General features: G+C 40.6%; 1 protein-coding gene across 1 annotated transcript; it reads right to left on the reverse strand.

Moving 5' to 3' along the window:
• Positions 1–8,873: 8,873 nt before the first annotated feature.
• On the reverse strand, positions 8,874–18,118 carry slc6a22.2 (solute carrier family 6 member 22, tandem duplicate 2). The gene is made up of 15 exons (XM_053867593.1): positions 18,030–18,118; positions 16,149–16,299; positions 15,441–15,575; positions 14,673–14,813; positions 14,512–14,593; positions 14,317–14,449; positions 14,017–14,151; positions 12,423–12,526; positions 12,221–12,345; positions 12,039–12,151; positions 11,835–11,969; positions 11,493–11,595; positions 11,300–11,400; positions 10,097–10,267; positions 8,874–9,926 (listed from the first exon to the last, which is right to left on the reverse strand). The coding sequence occupies exons 2-15, from the start codon at positions 16,288–16,290 to the stop codon at positions 9,762–9,764; spliced, it is 1,785 nt and encodes a 594-aa protein (XP_053723568.1). The 5' UTR covers positions 16,291–16,299; positions 18,030–18,118; the 3' UTR covers positions 8,874–9,761.
• Between the last annotated feature and the right edge of the window lie 700 nt (positions 18,119–18,818).

Consider the following 18,818-nt stretch of genomic DNA (forward strand, 5'->3'; position numbering starts at 1 on the left):
CCACTGGTCTATAATAAGGCGCCAGATGGGAGGTTTCAAATTCTGCCAGTACAAATCCCTTTTCCTTCCATCCACCTGAGCTGAGTTAGTCTTTGGTGGGAGTGAGGCGACAAGAGGCAGTCCTAGCTTCATTTGTGCCCCGGCCGACTCACTCCCCCACCCCCAAAACATAACTAGAATGGAGGAAACGACAGTATATGAATTGAGGTTGAGAAAAAAAAGAAAGGCATCCCTGGCCCCGCCCCCTTCCTTTGCCTCTTTGGTCACATTCAATCTGTCTGACTCTCAGCAGCAAGTTGACGTGACGAAGACAGTGCCCTCTCTACTAACTACTACTACTCATGGAAAAGCAGGGTTTACACCAGGGTTTTTTGAAACCACTCACCCCCAACCCCAACACCACCCTCACACACAGTGTATTGTGATGTCTTTTTTACTGGATTTTACCGTTAAAAACATTGTGATCATATCCACCTCCAAGATGTGTTATTTGTCTTCCACATGTTCCAATGTTTTCACTTTCTGACATCATTATTCTGAAGGCAAGGCGGCTCTCATATAATCTGTGCGTGAACATTTACATGTAGCAGGAACTCTGCACTGAGCCATAGTCGAAAACTAACAAGTGCCAATAGCTAAAACTGGCCCTGGAGGTGACTCTTATGTATGTCATATGACGATCTGAAATAAATGTAAAGTCCATCTTGGGAAGAAGTTAAAGGCAATAACTGCCAAGCAGTCCAGATACAGATAAGAAGATCCACTGGAGAAAGAGTGGCCAACACCCTTCAGTGACTGTCCACAAAGATGGGAGGTAGGTGTAATGGCCAAATAGCAAGAACAAAAGACACTTTGGTAGGTCATCTATTGCAGTTGTGTCCTATTCAAATCATACATACATATATCTTCTATTGCACTTTGTCCTCCAGAGTAGGGTCACGGCGGGGAGCTGTGCCAATCCCAAGCTCCATGCAGAAAGGCCAAATCATGTTCAACCTGCATGAAACAGGCATTTCGTGTTGTCACGTATCAGCACAAGGCGTCTGTCTTGGAGCCACCGAAGCAGTAATTCAAATGAAAGCACAGTTACAGTGTGAGAGCTTGTGGTTCCCAACCACACGAATCATTCAATGACATTTCCAGAAATGAAATAAATAATGGAGGGGTGCTTGTCTGTTGCCACGCTGAAGGCTCCAGTGACGAAAAAGCCTGTCAAACCAACCCAGCATAGCTCCCTGGTAATCCAAATCCTTTATTTTAACAAGCTCATGGACTGAGTGTGTTGAACTGGGTTCTAATAAGAGTAAATATGTTTGTGTTTAATCCACTGGTCGGCGACCAAATCCTGTTGCCCGCATAAGGAGCCGCTAACTGACTAAATGAACTAACCACTTAAGGGCTGCAAACCTCCACTTAGGTGATCGACTCAATCCTTTTACTTCAACAATGCGTCTCTCACAGACAGCAGCAAGAGGGATGAGTCAAGTGTCAGGTACCTCTGACCCGGGTGCTGTTCTGCTGCGTGTCTATGATTTCCCTGTGCCTGTGATGCTTATTGTAGGAACTCTGGTTTCCTCCCACAGTCTAATAACATACAGAATCTAACTGATGAGACATACAGTAGGTGGTGGTGGGGTCTAGTCAAGCTTGATATGTCTGTGAAGACAGATGCTTGTTATGTGCTTTACAATGTCACGTTTACAGTAGAAAAGGTATGCAGACAAAAGCTGCAGCAAAGTCAGTGTTTATGGTATCACAGTGCTAAAGGAGCTACCGAATGTGGTATTGGGAGTTGGTGGGTCTCCTTTGGAAAGTGCAGGGTGAAAGAGGTGTCTGCCACACATCTGGAACGGTCATTACTTTGGGAAGCTCTTTGACCCACATCTTGGCAGGGTGCACCTTCCTGTTCCATCAGAAGAAGCTCCACAGTGCATGGGCTGCACCCACACTGGATGGATGGTTTCATACGCCCTTTCCCTCCTTCCACCTGGCCTGAGTTAGCCATACATGGCAACACAAAATGACAAAATGACAGATGAATTGTGGAATGGACTTCACTATTTTTAAAAAGTTAAAGTGAATTACAGAGCCAGTTGTCAGTTGTGTGTCTTCTTCCGCACCAGGAGCTTGGTGTAGCAGCAACAGCTCAGTCTGCAGCAACTGCCAAGCATCCACAAATACTGACTGGCATTGTCTCACAATCTTATGTGTATGATTTTTTTCTATTTGAAAATATATGTCTCTGTGAAACAATTAAAAGCCTTTTTTTTTGTACAGTATGTGCTGTAATCGACATTTTATTCTTATTATTATATAATAAATGAATAGAATAGATAGATAAGAATAGTTATAATAATTTGATATTGCATAGTATCAATATAAAATACGATAAGATGAATAATCATATTCTATGAGCACATTTATTCAGTCGCTAAGACGCATACAGAAATTTGGCTTGTGTTCATTGTGTTCATATGAGCTGGTCAAACTCAAGCTCCTGGGTCTGAAACACTTGCTTCTTCCACTTGATTTTATATGGCATACCCGAGAGTAAAGACGTCTGTAACAACAACAACAACAACAACAACAACAACAACAACAACAACAACAACAACATAATAATAATAATAATAATAATAATAATAATAATAGGAAGAAGAAGACGAACAATAGTTTCCGGGTTTGTTTGCAGTGAAGAAAAAGCCTGTCAAAGCCTGTCAAACCGAGCAGCATAGCTCCCTGCTAATCCGAATCCTTGACTAACATAAGGTCATGGATTTACAGAAATGTTTGGCTTATTACTTGTAATACCAATTTCAGTAACTAGATTGCAACCAGAGTCTTGTTTCTGTTGTTCATTGGATGACATGTGTTTGTTGGTAATCCACTGGTTGCAGACAAAATCCTGTTGCCCTCATAACAAGATGCTAACTGAGTGAATTAAAGCGCCACTGAGGGAAACAAACCACCCATTAGACCCATTAGACTTAATCCTTTCACTTCAACAGTGGTTTTGAATTATAGTGACGATCCAGCAAATGCCTTCATTACGCTTCCCCCGGCCTTCAGTTTATTTCATATAAATGAGAACAATTGCTCTTCACTGGCTGATACTTTCTACTCATGTAACTGGTTGGTGCTGCGGCGGCACAGTTGCAGGATTGACTCCAGCTTCTGAAACCACTGGATCCTGTCTGTTTTCCCTGTGGGTTATTGAAGGAGCCCTGAACACAAAGTAACAAAAATAAACACATTAAATAATTCAGTAATAAATGTAAAAGTCACAGGAATCTTTCTTCAAGAAACAGGACGTGTTTTGCACACTTTTGTCCTGCATGTGAATTGGGTGCAGTGTCTTTAGTGTACAGTAACACTGTTAGGGAAAAGAATGGATGGAACCGAAGAACAAAATTCTAAACTGTGACTATTCTAAACTTTGACTTCTTATATAAAACTATTTTATGACTGTACATAAAATATACTACTGCTACTCTGTTTAAAGAATACGATGACACTGGAATATGCTTTATTTGAATGTGTTTAAAGATACAATGACATTGAAATGTGGTTTATTTGAATTGCGTTAGCAAGTAGTGATTGCAGGTTGCAAGTTTGATTCCACTCTCTGCATGACTCACATGGGAAATTCAGTATTTCTCTCCTATAACTTTAGGAGTTTTTGAAGCATTTGTTGAATTAAACTTAGATTAATCCTTGACTTCAGAGAACAATGAATGGGAATGTTAAAAGGAAAAGCCTTATTTCTTGGATGCAAATCACTTCTTGAGCCTTATTCAGGAACAGACAGACAGACAGACAGATAGATAGATAGACAGACAGACAGACAGACAGACAGACAGATAGACAGACAGACAGACAGACAGACAGATAGATAGACAGACAGATAGACAGACAGACAGACAGATCGATAGATAGATAGATAGATAGATAGATAGATAGATAGATAGATAGATAGATAGATAGACAGACAGACAGACAGACAAACTGACTGACAGATAGATAGATAGATAGACAGATAGATGGCTCAGTGCAGAGTTCCTGCTACATGTAAATGTTCACGCGCGGATTATATGAGAGCCGCCTTGCCTTCAGAATAATGATGTCAGAAAGTGAAAACATTGGAACATGTGGCAGACAAATAACACATCTTGGAGGTGGATATGATCACAATGTTTTTAACGGTAAAATCCAGACAGACAGACCGATAGATTGATAGATAGATAGACAGACAGACAGACAGACAGACAGACAGACAGACAGATAGATAGATAGATAGATAGATAGATAGATAGACAGACAGACAGACAGACAGACAGACAGACAGACTGATAAATAGATAGATAGACAGACAGACAGACAGACAGATAGACAGATAGATGGACAGATAGATAGGTAGGTAGGTAGGTATTCTATCCTCACGCCTGTGACGTCTTCTCATTTCAAGCTGCCTAAAGCCACTTTGCTTATGACTGTCGTGAACTTTGGTCTTCTTAAGACAATGAGTCATTAAAATTCCATCATTTATTCCACTATCTGATTGTTCATATTTGAACAATAAGAATCCCGTATTTATGATACCAATGAGTTTATGTCTATTTTTAAAAGATCTTAGATGTTGTGTTTTTAAAATACATCAAGTTGACATGACAGAAACGGCTGCTGTACTTAGCTCAGTTGTGTGTGTTTAGTTTAGTTTCCTTTAAAATTATGAATAATAATAATGAAATGAATGAGTTATTTATATTACTCGGTCAAACCAGAGACACACATACTGTATAGAGACTGAAGTATCACTTTAATGTGACTTGATTGTGCACATGATCAAAAGCTCCTGATCAACATCTAATTCCAATGACAACCCCCTGACAACCCAGACCTCTGTGACGATCATTACAAATTCATCTTTTAATCTCAGAAGTCAGTGTAATTTGGTGAAAACGAAAGTCAACATTATATTTAAAAAAAATAGTAAAAACATTAATCAACATGTAGCGCTACTGATTTTAAAAACATGTATTTAAGGTTGGGGATCAAGTTCAAATATTTCAATTTATTAAACATGTTTTCCCAAAAATGCATATTAAAATATAGATAAATTTGTCTTCAGCAGACGAGAGATGAAAGTATCAATATCAAATTCATCAGACTTTCTTTCATTATTTTAAACCTTTTTAGTTTCCAAATAAAACATGAACCATGCTCATCATAAACCATGGATTTGGTGTGAAGATGAGATGATGAGTAATCGTATGCTATGTGCACATTTATTCAGTCTTGTTGGTTTGTGTTCATTGGTGGTTTGACATTTAGCACTTTATTTAAATGAGCTGGTCAAAGTCAAAGTCCTGCACACTTTAAGATGTGTGCAGACCGCAGAAACAAAAACAAACAAAACCTGTTTAAATCATTTATACATCATATATATAGTTTTTGGAAGCTCAGAATATTATGTTGAAGCTGAAGCAGTTCATTCAATTCACCTACACCAGATAGTTTTATGTTGTACCTTGACAATATTAAGTAGATTTCTGTCAAGTCCCATGAGCCTAACTGGATTGAAGCCCAATGTTTGTAACCTTTTTTGAGGCTACTTTTCCCACTTTTGAATGAAGTCAAAGAGCAAGATGTAAAAGTGATGGTTTTTGAATGTCTATGCGCGTCATACCAAAGACCATCAGTGTCAAACAGGAAACCATCTGTCACACATAAGTATGCCAATTCCCACAAGCAGGATTTCCTCAGCAAGGAGCTTGTGTTCATCGGCTTAGAGTCCAAAATTGTCACCAGGAAGCCGTTGAACCAGTAGGGTTTGGCCCTCAGTAATCTCCAATCCTCACAAATTGGATTCACACCTTGTACGCAATACGAAGGTGTTGAGCAGGTTGTCTGGCAGCCAGGACACATGCGAAAGGTGACACCTGTCTCCTTCAATATATGTCATCCTCAGGGGCGATTACAGCCCATCCACCTCCGTTGGCACCCGTGATACATTTTTTTATATGAAGCACACGAGTGCAAACATGGCCATCTTTTTATTAAACTGAGGATGAATCGATTATCCACCGAAAATAGAGTTTAACTGCAGTATAGTTTGCTGTCTGACAAAAATATGTTGTGAATAAATGACACTGCAGGGGCAGATTTTCAGAGTTTAAATGGAGTTCGAATAAAAGAGACAGGAAAAGCAACAAATGAAGAAAAAAATAGATAGATAGATAGATAGACAGACAGACAGACAGATAGATAGATAGATAGACAGACAGACAGACAGCTAGATAGATAGATAGATAGATAGATAGACAGACAGACAGACAGACAGACAGACAGACAGATAGATAGATAGATAGATAGATAGATAGACAGACAGACAGACAGCTAGATAGATAGATAGATAGATAGATAGATAGATAGATAGATAGATAGATAGATAGATAGATAGACAGACAGATAGATAGATAGACAGACAGACAGACAGACTGATAGATAGATGGATAGATAGATAGATAGATAGATAGACAGACAGTTCGATAGATAGATAGATAGACAGACAGACAGACAGACAGACAGACTGATAGATAGATAGATAGACAGACAGCTAGGTAGATAGATAGATAGATAGATAGATAGATAGATAGATAGATAGATAGATAGATAGATAGATAGATAGATAGATAGATAGACAGACAGTTCGATAGATAGATAGACAGACAGACAGACAGACAGACTGATAGATAGATAGATAGATAGATAGATAGATAGATAGATAGATAGATAGATAGATAGATAGATAGATAGATAGATAGATAGATAGATAGATCAGTATGTGGGACATCTGCTCTGCAGCTCAGCTGTAAATAGGATTGATCCAAAGAACTGCACTTGTAAGCTGGCAGGTGAGAGGACTAAAAGAGTCGAAGATCAGAGGCATGTGAGTCTCACGACCAAAGTCAAACTCATGATAAACAATTACAGGGGATTAGCACTGTGCCCCACACCTACGCCGAGACTTAACACACTTCTGCGGATGTCTCTGTAGAAGGAAGTCGGGACACACAGAAGCAGCATATAATTCGCTTGGAACAGGAAACGAGAGAAATGTTACGCGACCGGTCCAGAACTTTCTATGGCCCGGGAAATACAGGAAGTTTGTTCATTCTTCCTTTCTGTCTTTGTTTTTGTTTTTTTTTTCAGATTAAACTGAAGTACATGAAAGTTCCTCAATTCGCAGTCATAATTCTAATATGAAATATGAGTCCGTGTGACGGACACACTCAGAAATCCTGCTTTAATATGACAGATATTTGTTATTTGATATTTGATGTTTGTTTATGTTCATCTTGGCTTTGGAGAAGCACCATGTCATGTCACTCTGAAGCAGCCGTGTTATTAAGATTTTAAGACAGAATATAGCAGACCCATCATACTATCTATATCTATATCTCTCTCTATATATATATGTGTGTGTGTGTGTGTGTGTGTGTGTGTATGCAGAATTTACATGTTGTAAAATAACTTCTAAATGGAAAGCATAGAAAGTGAGTGTGTTATGAATTGAAAAAGAAATTAAAAAAAAGGCTTCCTTTAGGAACTGGGCTATTTTTAAGTAGAATGATTGTATCATGAGTTTTAAAATATAATCAGCAAAAGTTTTAGCGGGAGAAAGTCCAGCTCTTAATGTTATTCAAGGTTATCTGAAAGAAATGTGAGAAATGAACACCATTGCCAAAATTCCCACCAAAGTTACGTTGAAGTTCCGGTCAAAGTGTGTTAATGGGTTAGTGTGTTGCTGGGTAACAAGTGTTGAATAACACTTTCTCCAAGATCCCACATAACCTGATGAGATCTCTAATCTCCGTGTCCCAGACTCCCCCTCCCGCATGGCTTCCATGTGGCCTGGTCTGGCTTTCACCTTTAGAATGCAGTCCATCTTTGAAAACGTTTGGCTTTAACTTTACGCTTACAGCATCTTTACTAAGAATTAACTCAAGTGACTAGTAATGGCCGACACAACACTCTTCAGTCCACATATTTATTGAGCATGAAATCATCTTTTTGCTGTAGATATGAAAGAATTTAAAATGAGTGGCTTGTATGCATCGTCTTATATCTTGTATGCGAGATAGGACTTTATTTGGTGACTTGAGAGCCAGGGGCCGCTTGGAAGGCCCAAGGTCAAGTGGAGGGATTTGATCCTCAAACTCCATAATGGCACCTCCCGCTATATGATGGTTTCGCTTCACAGTGAATAAAGAAATACAGAACCTTCCAGAAATTATCTGCGGTAAAATGAGTCGAACGTTTCTACTTCAAAAATCTACAATTGTGTTTGTATTGGTGTGAGTTGATAGTTGAGAGCAAACTCAACACCACACTTTGATAATGGCAGCGATGGAGAAACGCAGTTCCCAGTTTGTCATTGATATATTGGATAGGCTTCGCAATATAATCTAAAAAAAAATACAATAGTTTTGACGTTTGGTTTTTCAGTCTCACATTCAAATGCCAGCAGACATTCTTGTGTACAATGACGTCATTGAACTGTCAATGCTGAACGTCCACTCGTCCTGGCAGAGCTTAGCTGTGTGGCGCAAAGAACTGCAGCGCCCTCTTTAGGGGAAGACTGGGACTTGAGTTCTGCATCCTTCTTGTTGGTATTACATTTCCAGCTTTGTCAAACCAAGGTAGCCACCATTCCACAGAACATTGGCCTACTTTATTAGTGTTTTCATCCCAGAAACTTGACGTCATGTGCCTCATATAGAAATGATCTGTCGGAATTGCAACATAAAATACGTCTTAAACGTCATGTTATGGACCGTCACTATTGTGAGAAGCCATTTATAAGTGGGAATGTCCATAAAATGTCATTAAATGACAGGAAATCATGAGTGTGAAATATAAAATGTGCACAGTGAAGCGGCAGCCCCCGGCAAGTCAAAGGGACAGTTTACAGCGACCTCTGCCGGACTGTCTGAGAACAGGCGCTGTGCTTTTAGTGCCATCTGCTGGAAGTTTGAAAAAGTGTAAATGACGCTAGTTATAGGAGGCTATGGAGCAAAACCTTCCATTGACCTTCTCCACATTGTGATTATCATAGGCTTCTACAGTATATTGTAGCGTCTGTGGTAGTCGACACACAGAAAAACAGCCGTTGCGTAGTTCACTTTCTTCTTTTATTTCCATCAAACTCTGTGGAGTGGTCTCCTAGAAAACAGAAACAACCGCAGCTCCTGGCTCTCCAATACAACTCTTAACAAAAACTCCCTTCCACCCCGACTCACTTGTCACCATTAAAAGAACAGCGTAAACATAAACCCAGAACGTTACAATATGAACCATGTTATTAGCTTATCGAGACGAGGTAACTTGGAATTAAACCCAGTCCAGGAGTGGGACCAAACCTAACGCTGAATACATGTCCCTGAAGTAAATATGAGCAATGAGGCACCACGACTCCTATATCGAAAAAAAAAACAATCATCATGCGATGAAATGCTAAAACATTGAGCTAATTTGTGATTAAAATAAGGTGATAAGGAGTGTGTGTATACAGTATAAACCGGCACCTAAGTGGCAGGATTTGCAAGCTGAACACTCACTTCACTGCACTTTAACTCAAGAGGAATGTTGTAGTTGCAATTCACTGCTGGTATGGACAAATGTCCAGAATGCAAGCACCTCGGACCATGACCTTGACAACGCGGTCCAGAGACCTGAGTAGTACAGCACTGCTTAATAACTCATATGACGCTTGATTCCCTTGCCACACTCGCGTCATGAGGCTCCTCCCGGAGAGTTTTCAAGCTCTTGAAGGTCTTAAACGCTTCTGTGCTCTGTGCCTCCCTGGACGCTGTGCTCGCGAGGCTCTCGCGTGATTCGTTTGGTTTGCATAGGATTTTCAATCTCTGTATGAAGAGAAAAAAAGATGGTGGAAGGATGTCAGTGGAAATATGATATAAAAACATATAGTAATGAAGGCTGCAGCTCTTGCATTATGGGAATTGCAGTAGGAGTTCACTGACCTGCCATCAATAACAGACATTGTACATTTATGTTGCTGGCCCCAAACTCTTACCTGAGTGAGCGTGCCAGGTGTGATGTATAGAGCGTAGAGAATCCACGCCGGGATCAGCAGAGTAGACGAGAGACTTAAAAATCCCCCAATTGCGTAACCCCACCACGGATACTCATATGTGTTGTTGAACTTCAGCGGAGTGTATTTCACAATGGAGAAGAGGAGGGTGAACTGAGGGGCAGAGGGAGAACAGAACCAGCTCTTCGGTTAAAATCATCCATACCAGGTTGATCTTGACTGGAAATGACAGTGAAAATGACACACTACAGAAACATCTTTTTATAGCAATGGCAAAGAGAGCCACAGTCAGTGGTGATGTTTGAAGTCAATCTCAGATCTTCAGGGAGTGTTTTCGAAAAGATAGAAGCTGAAAAACCAGGTCTGATCAGATTGGTCAGTTTTCCAGTTGTGCCTCATTTGTCCAGAGATAGAGGTGGACAATATGATGGCATGAACAATTAGAACCTGTTGAGGATCTGCCAACGTGAGGAGTTTACGTGGATTCTGTCACATTCTTTCCATACACTGTAGATCTATGCTGCTTGTCAGTCACTCCTCTTCCCACACACTCACTTCATTTTGAGCAAGTTTTAGCTTTAATATTATGTTAACATTTCAAAATCTAGCTTACAATTAATAAAAAAAAGATTGTGTACACCATATGAAACAAGGTGTACGTCTAACTACATTCTTAAGTCTCTCCTCTGTACACGTCCAAACCATCTCCATCTAGCCTCTGTGACTTTGTCTCCTAAACCCTTGAGCGCATGTGCTGTCCCTCTGATCCAGCATCTTCATCTCTGCTACCTCCAGCTCTGCCTCTGTCTTTTCCTCATTGCCACTGTTTCCAAACCATGCAACATTGCTGGCCTGACCACAGTTGTGTACACCTTCCCTTTCCTCCTTGCCGACACCCTTTTGTCACACATCACACCGGACACTTTTCTCCAATGATTCCATCCTGCCCGCACCCGCTTCTTCACCGCTTTCTCACACTCTCCATGGCCCTGGACAGTTGAGCCTCACCACTTCAAATCCTCCACCTTCTTTGTCTCTACATCCTGTAACTTCACCTGTCCACTTGGCTCCCTCTCTCAGGGAGCATGTCTTTGGGCTACGGGAGGAAACCAGAGTGTAAAGCCTAAGTACTAGGCCGCCGTGTGGCCAGCATCAGAGGTGCATCTTATAAAATGTAAAACTTACTGTGCAAATAGCTGGTGTGATGTACTTCCAGCAATACTTCATGTAAGACAAAGGCCTGTATCCGATCATGTCCTGGATGTTGTCATACTGCCGATCGGCACCTTTAAAATAGAATACATTTGTTGATTTTACATGAGGAATAATGAAAATAATTAGTACATTGGCTAATTAAAAAAAACACAGAGGAACTCACCGTAGATCCAGCCAATGGCGACACACTGTATTATTGCAAAAAACAGAAGGGTCATCCCACTGCAGGCGTAGTAGTCAAACAGCTGGAAAACGTACAAGCCTCCCTGCGGATGAAAACATCGTTCACTTGCATTGTTTGTCATATGTTTCCTCAATTCATTTACCAACAGCACAATAGCTTAAAAAATATTGAAAAATGTGAAGGGTTTGGTGTTTGTGTTGATAGTGTTTCAACAGTTTTGCTGCTAACATGTTGTGCTTCAAGTTGACAGCACACACACACCTTTCTAAGAACCCACTCGATGAATATGCATGGATGTTCATTTAAAAAAAAAAAACCTACCTCTGTGATCAGAAAAAGGCCAATGAGGAAGCTTCCAACACAAACAGCCAACAGTAAAAGTTTACGTTGGCAGGGCTTCTGAAAGGTGGGGCACATGTCTGAGATGGTGGTGACCAAGGCCTCCTGATAGACAAACTGAGAGGAAATATGTGCATTAATAAAAGGCTATAAGACAGCAATGATAACCACTTGGTAGACATTTACCTCACTGTCCAGTCCTAACAATAGGATCATGATGAAGAAGAATGCCGCCCACAGCTGTGGGAGGGGCATGAGAGCCACGGCGCGAGGATAGGCGATAAATGCCAAGCCCGGCCCTGCAGCACATCACGGTGTTCCTCACTGTTAGCGGCATGACAGCATGTCCTGTCTGAAAAGTGTCCTACCTGATTCAGCCACCAGCGAAATGTCCACTCCCTGCTCCTTCGACATGAAGCCGAGAACAGAGAAGATGGCAAATCCAGCCAGGAAGCTTGTGAAGCTGTTGAGCAGGCACAGGTAAATGCAGTCTCTAGAGGGAGAAAACAATATTACTGTCTATTACTTTTTAAAATTGTTTTCACCTTGATTTTGAAGCCATGGCCAAACCTGTAGCAGTTGTTCTGGTACTTGTTGTAGCTGCCCAAAGATGTCAGAACGCCAGTGCAAACGCCGTAGGAGAAAAAGATTTGACTGCCAGCATCCATCCACACCTGAGGTTTGGTCAGTAAGAGTCAAACTTTTTATGTGAATACAGTTCCATGCGCTGAAGTGTTGGATATGCAAAGAAGCGAGAATAACGCTGCATATGAGTGATGGGCGGATGAAGTTTTGAGGAAAACTTTTGACTCCTCCAAGGTCGGCAGGATGAAAATCTCATCAACCTATCACCGTTCAATATTCTCCGTTGTCAACCCTGTATCGAACCGCCAATGCCATCTAGACGACTCCCACCCGACTGTTCTGCTTTGGAAGGTCTTCAATGTCGGGCTGCGACGACTAGTCACCTGACGTGTTTGGTTGACAAATACGCCAACATGCTTGACATGCAGTATTGCAAATGGTAATGGTAAATGCATGTACACATTTGTAAAGTGACAAATGTTTTAAAACTATATATTCAAATTTCACAAAACATAGTGTGAAATGCATGCGTCCTTTGATGTGTTCTCCTTTGATGAAATGGTCTGGTACTTTTGGCATTTTGGGTCACGATGGTGCAGTAGCCTCAGCTTACCGAGGAGAGAGTGAAGATGTCATGACTAGCCGCCTCATGAACCTGTCCACAACTCATTTCATCGTCGGTTATGGTTGACTATGTCGCGGACCTAACTTCAATGGGAGCGACAGAAGTAGTCAGCCAGAGCGGTGTGTCGAGTCACACCAGCACCAGCAGACTCTGCTAAAGGTAAACTTTCACTGGGCTAGTTTCTACTTCAAGTGCACTTCTGGGAGCATAAGTAGATCGTTTTGTGCTGTACACCTCTCAGAATGTCCTCGTAAGAGGGTCAGCAACATCTTATCTTCTTATCTTCTTTAACCATTTGGCCTGTGGAACCACACTGGCAAAGATAAGGCCCAGGCTTGCGCAAAGTTTTATTTGTCATGACCCCCAACACTCCAGTTTAGTTCACAATACTTCTGTCAATTGTTCATCTTCAGACTCTGAGTTTGTGGTGACGGGCAAAGAAAGAACTTCAATTAGAATGGAAGTCTAAGGGGAGGTGAGAGTTATTCTCTGGTCCATTTTGCCTCATGGCCTGGATCACACATTTGCTGCGCCACAATTTGCATGACAAATAATAATGAGGTTCCAACTATGTTTGTCGTGTGATTTATGATTTATTTGATTGGGAAAACACGTAGCATGTATGACGTCTCAGCAGAATCCAACTGCCCCAGCGCTAAGGCAGATGCTCAAGGTGCTAAACTATCAAAGGTGGAAGCAAGCAAACATTAGCCGACATGGTTGGCGTAACCCTGTGGAGCTATTCCCGTCTGCTGGCTCTCACTCGACCGACTACGGGAGTCGGCGTCTGTGATGAGCATTGTAGTTCGCTACTACACATCACACACCAAAACCTAAAGTTACTTTCACGGCAAATTCACTATGTGAGATCTCTGGCATATTTCAAAGTGGATCAGAAAGTAACAAAGTATGAACTCCAGTTCAGCTCGGTCATTGTCCGGACTAATGTAGTACCTGTGGATCAGCGAGGCGGGATGGGTCTGGATACAGGTAGTATATTATTCCCTCTGTGGCTCCAGGTAAAGTCAGTCCACGAACAAGGAGCACGATTAACATGAGGTAAGGAAATGTGGCAGTGATGTAAACCACCTGGGACGGACCAAACAGAGAATTATTCGAGACAAATAGGCAGAACAACTTTCTGAATATACATAGGCAGAGACAAAAATCATTAAATATTTTGTGAGTATTTTAAAAACATTGTTATTTGAATAACTATCTGATCTAATACAATGATCTGAAGAAGTTCCCCACCTTTCCTGTGGACTTCACACCTTTCCAGATACTGAAGTAACACACTATCCAGACAAGAAGAAGACACAGGCACAAATCCCATCGTACGGTGCCTAAATCTTCAACACCACTCGACAGTCGCAGAATTCTCCGCCTGGAATCAACACTTGTCAGCAACAGATGGCCTGACAAAACATTAGTTTGTGACGTACTTACTCCCAAAACTCTACAACTGAGGAGGTCATGCTTCCGTTCATGTGCATGCTCGATTGGTTCTTGGTGAACTCGAAGCATCTCTCTGTTGGTTGTATGAAGAGAGGTGAGCACCAAACATGACTCAACACAACGCAACAGATAGAGATGAAGTATGGGAATACCTGTGTTCCAGCTGTTGTCACAGGAGGCCCATGGCAGCCTGGAGCTGAAGGACAAGATGAGGTAGAGAAGCGACCACGCCAAAATGATGATGTAATACACACCGGTGTACAGCACCACGACCTGGCCGCCAAAGCCTACACCTACAGAGAGAATCAAGTCTTTACTGATACCACCAATTTTTATTGTTGAGTACAGTATGACACTTTTGAAATCATTGTTAAAAAAAAAAAAGTAATGTAAAGGCTCTTTCGATAAATATTGGTGAATTATTTCATTGTATTTTATTAGTTATTTATTTGGTTATTTAAATAAAGTTATTTATTACATTATAAAGTTATTTATTCATTCCAAGAAAACAGTTGAACCAATTAAGTCAAGACTTTCAAATTGAAATTAAAGTTGGTATAAAAAGGTCAGTTTTAAAAATTCAAAATAATAATAATAATAATAATGATAATTGATGCAAAATATATTTTTGTAGTTGTGTAGTCAAATACAGTACAAGAAATAATATAGCAATAGAAAAACTCTGCAATGGGAATATAATTTTAAAAATAAACGTAAAAACAAATGTATTAAAAAAAGGCGGATAAATAAATGCATTTAATTGGATTCTTTTTATATGGTAGCTTGTTTTTAACACACTTTGAAGTGTATTGGAGTGTACTGCTACTGTCAAAACTCAACCCACTAGAATGAGAGCTTTTACCTGGACGACTATATTGTCTTCTTGGTTGCTCTTGTCCTCATTTTTGGCGACAGCTTACCTTTGAAAAGAGGGCAGATCCTACTCCAACATGTGATTCCAGCTTGACTGGTGTACTGACCCAAAGATGTCTCCAAGAAGAAGACTGGGATGCCACAGGTGATCATGAATATGACATAAGGTATGAAGAAGGCGCCTTAAAAACAAATACATAACCATGGAGACTATTAGTTGCGAGTATGCTGATAAAAAAAATATACAAATATATGATCCTTTTAACTTTACATTATGACCATTCATACATGAAAGTGGGACATTATTTTTAAAGCAGTATGATAATGATTGAGAAATCAAAAATGTCATGGATCAGTACAGACTACGGGGGGGGTTGGGGTAGAGGTGGGTTGTGAGAAGCTGGGATTTTTTTTTTACATTACATTTTTTAGAGATCACAGTATAATTTGTGTTTCACACGTTTCATTAGTTTATGGATTTTGCACCAAAAGTCATTTTCGTTTTTATGTTTATGACTGATATGCAAATATTTTCATTTTATGCCGGAAAAAATGGAACTGGACTAGATTCTTCCCGTCCTTCAGGTGAGTACATAAATAAAAATAAATACATTTTATTCCCACCCGTTACTTTTGTAATAACATAACTTTCTGTTTGTTTTTAATATTCGCCAAAAATATGATGTTTTTTCTCATCAGAAAGGGTGTGTTCATGCAAGTCGCACTTCTCCACTCCACTGTGCACAAGATGTTACCTCCTCCATTTTTGTAACAAAGGTATGGAAACCTCCAGACGTTTCCCAGACCGACAATGTGTCCCGCCACAGCGAGCACATATTCCACTTTATGGTCCCACTTCTCCCTCTCTGGAGTTTGAGAAAGCTGCTTTTTGTCCATGTGGTACCTCTGGCGTGGAACAAGACAAGAGAGATTTAGGTGGCTGACACCACTGGTACTGTAACAACACTGTGTCGCCATTTCCACAGTTGCATTCAGCTGAAGCAAGACTGAGTCACAGATGTTTGTTTGTCTCAGGTTGTTCCAATTCTGACTTTTATTTAGTGGCATAATATACAGGGATGTTAGACCCTGAAAGTTGGGGTGACCCATACAAAACAATGACATAATGCAGTATATAAACTGAAGTATCTCAAGAATGACACACTTCCCATTTCATCATCTGTCTGACGTGCTAGTCTACTTTTTGTTACGTTTCGTTTCCTCCTTCAAATGGAGCAGTGCTCCAACCGGAAACCGCGGGAGGCAGTGTTGCTGTTACTATCCAATACATAGCTCAAATGAGACACGAAGAAGAAGAACAATGGTGGAAATTCTCCGTCCTCCAGTGGCGATATATCTAACAGCTTGTCCGACCACCGCCTCCTGCAAGACTGCCTCCGTTTCCCTCTTCTGTGCAAGTGGTACATGATCAATACTTCTCCAACAGTTGCCATGTTGGTTTTACAGTTTGTTGTTGTCATAAACTTATAACTGTGGGCTGCTCCCCCTGGTGGATATATTGGTGAACAGCAACTATGCGCTGAAAATGCCACATCCGCTTTACAGTGAGCATGTATGTGGTAACAAATATCTAATAGATATTTAATAGAGAGTGACACACTAGATACACATTAGATTAAAAGCAACTCTGGGAGGGAAAAAACATTCAGGGGGCAAAAAATATGATGAAAACAACATAAACCATCCATTCTATTTATTGCTTGTTTGAGTACTTTCTGTCACGAACACTGCCATCCCATTCTTCAGTTGATTTCAATTGGTTTTAGTACAGCATAAACTGTGTGGGAAAAAAAGTAGAACACGCCAGAAAAACTCCTTCCACTGACAGATAAACACACATTTATGGTGAGTCTTATCATCTCTTAGCATGACAAGGTTCAGTTAAGACCTCCACTGAGGGTGAAGGCAGCAACTGGGGTCAAGGAGATGGAGTTAATAAATGGTGTCTTGCTAAGGTAAACCCAGCTGCGTGGAATGTGCAGACACAGAGATACGAAGGAGCTGCTTTGGTGCGCATTTCATTTCATGACACATCTGGAATCAAAATCAGAGTGGACGACCTCGACTGCAGGTAAATCCAGCTCCATCCATAATTTAAGAGACACTTTTTGCATTGTGGATTATGTGATATGCGTCATGACAGTAACATGCAATAAAGAGAATTTAGCTATTTTTAATTCTCTATTCATTTATTAGTGTGGCCTTTTGATCAGTTTAGGACTTACATTTTATGATGAAACAATGAACATGATATTTTGATAGAAACACATTTTAAATACTTTTCGATTTTGATTTCAATTTTGAGATGTGTTTACTACTTATATTCAAATCAAGGCTCTTTTTTTTTAAATACTTACTTATTGACCACAACCAATGACAACATAAAGAAACCTTAAATCTTGTGTAAAATCCAATGAGCAAAGCAGATGATTCAAACAAAAAACATCAGCAGCCTTCAAATGTCAAGCATAAAGATGAGGAAGAGAAAAAAAAATCTAGGCTTCATCAGTTAAATCGAAAACAAATAAAACAAATTGAATGAATTCTCCTTTGCAAACAGACATTTTGATTCAACCTTATCTGAACAATGAATAAGAAGAAGATGCACATTTTACCTTTGAGCTGCAGGCTTGGTCAGTCAGTGGCCTTTTCTTTGAACACCAGTTTGTGGTCCACACGTAATAGTGTGTGTGGGGAGGAAATAGGTTTGGTATAGGAGTGGCCATTCAGATTACCATAACCGGTCTGATCGACACACACAAAGTCAAATGCACTGGCACCTTTACAGAAATTCTTGAATCTGCCACCATAAGATGCAGCGTTTGTTTATGTCACAATGGCCTCCGCTCCGACCAAATCTAGTAACTTTTGGGAACGGTGTATAGAGTGGCCATTATTTTTGCCGAAGAGCTTAGTTTATTTGGACAGCAGCTGCAAATAACTTCACCAAATGAACCATCTGACGTGCCGTCAGAACCAAACAAGGACCATCCCATCCTTTATCTCCACTTGCCACTTGACACTGGAGCACTGCTTCCTGGACGGGGACTGCACTGCCATTGAGGTCAAAACCAGTACGGGCAATCAATAGTGTGACTTCATTCATAATTCTGAGAAAAACACCATTTTTGTGCCATGGTTTGTATCATGAATAACAGACAACAGCTTGACGTGCTCTACCGGCGTCTGATTGCCTCCTGGGAATCAAGGAGTCACCTTTTAGGTTTCACCTCATTCACAGTTTCGGTTGAATCTGCATTCCTCTGCCGATACCTCATTTCTTTTTTCTCTTCCTCCCATATGGAGGTAAGTTCATTCCCTCGCTTCTGCCTGAGCTAAACCCATTGACACACACACAGACAAGGCACAAAACCAAGATAAGGAGAGTAGGAGCCCCAGGCTGA

The sequence above is a fragment of the Synchiropus splendidus genome, chromosome 6 (assembly GCF_027744825.2).
Source record: "Synchiropus splendidus isolate RoL2022-P1 chromosome 6, RoL_Sspl_1.0, whole genome shotgun sequence".
Lineage (NCBI taxonomy): Eukaryota > Metazoa > Chordata > Actinopteri > Syngnathiformes > Callionymidae > Synchiropus > Synchiropus splendidus.

Excerpts from the sequence above, each read along its gene's own strand:
- slc6a22.2 (XM_053867593.1), bottom strand. The coding sequence starts at position 16,290 with ATGGACAAAAAGCAGCTTTCTCAAACTCCAGAGAGGGAGAAGTGGGAC. Across the intron at positions 14,814-15,440 it reads GATCTGCCCTCTTTTCAAAG|GTGTAGGCTTTGGCGGCCAG; the intron begins GTAAGCTGTCGC and ends TTCTCTCTGTAG. Across the intron at positions 14,450-14,511 it reads TCAGTTGTAGAGTTTTGGGA|GCGGAGAATTCTGCGACTGT; the intron begins GTAAGTACGTCA and ends TGTTGATTCCAG.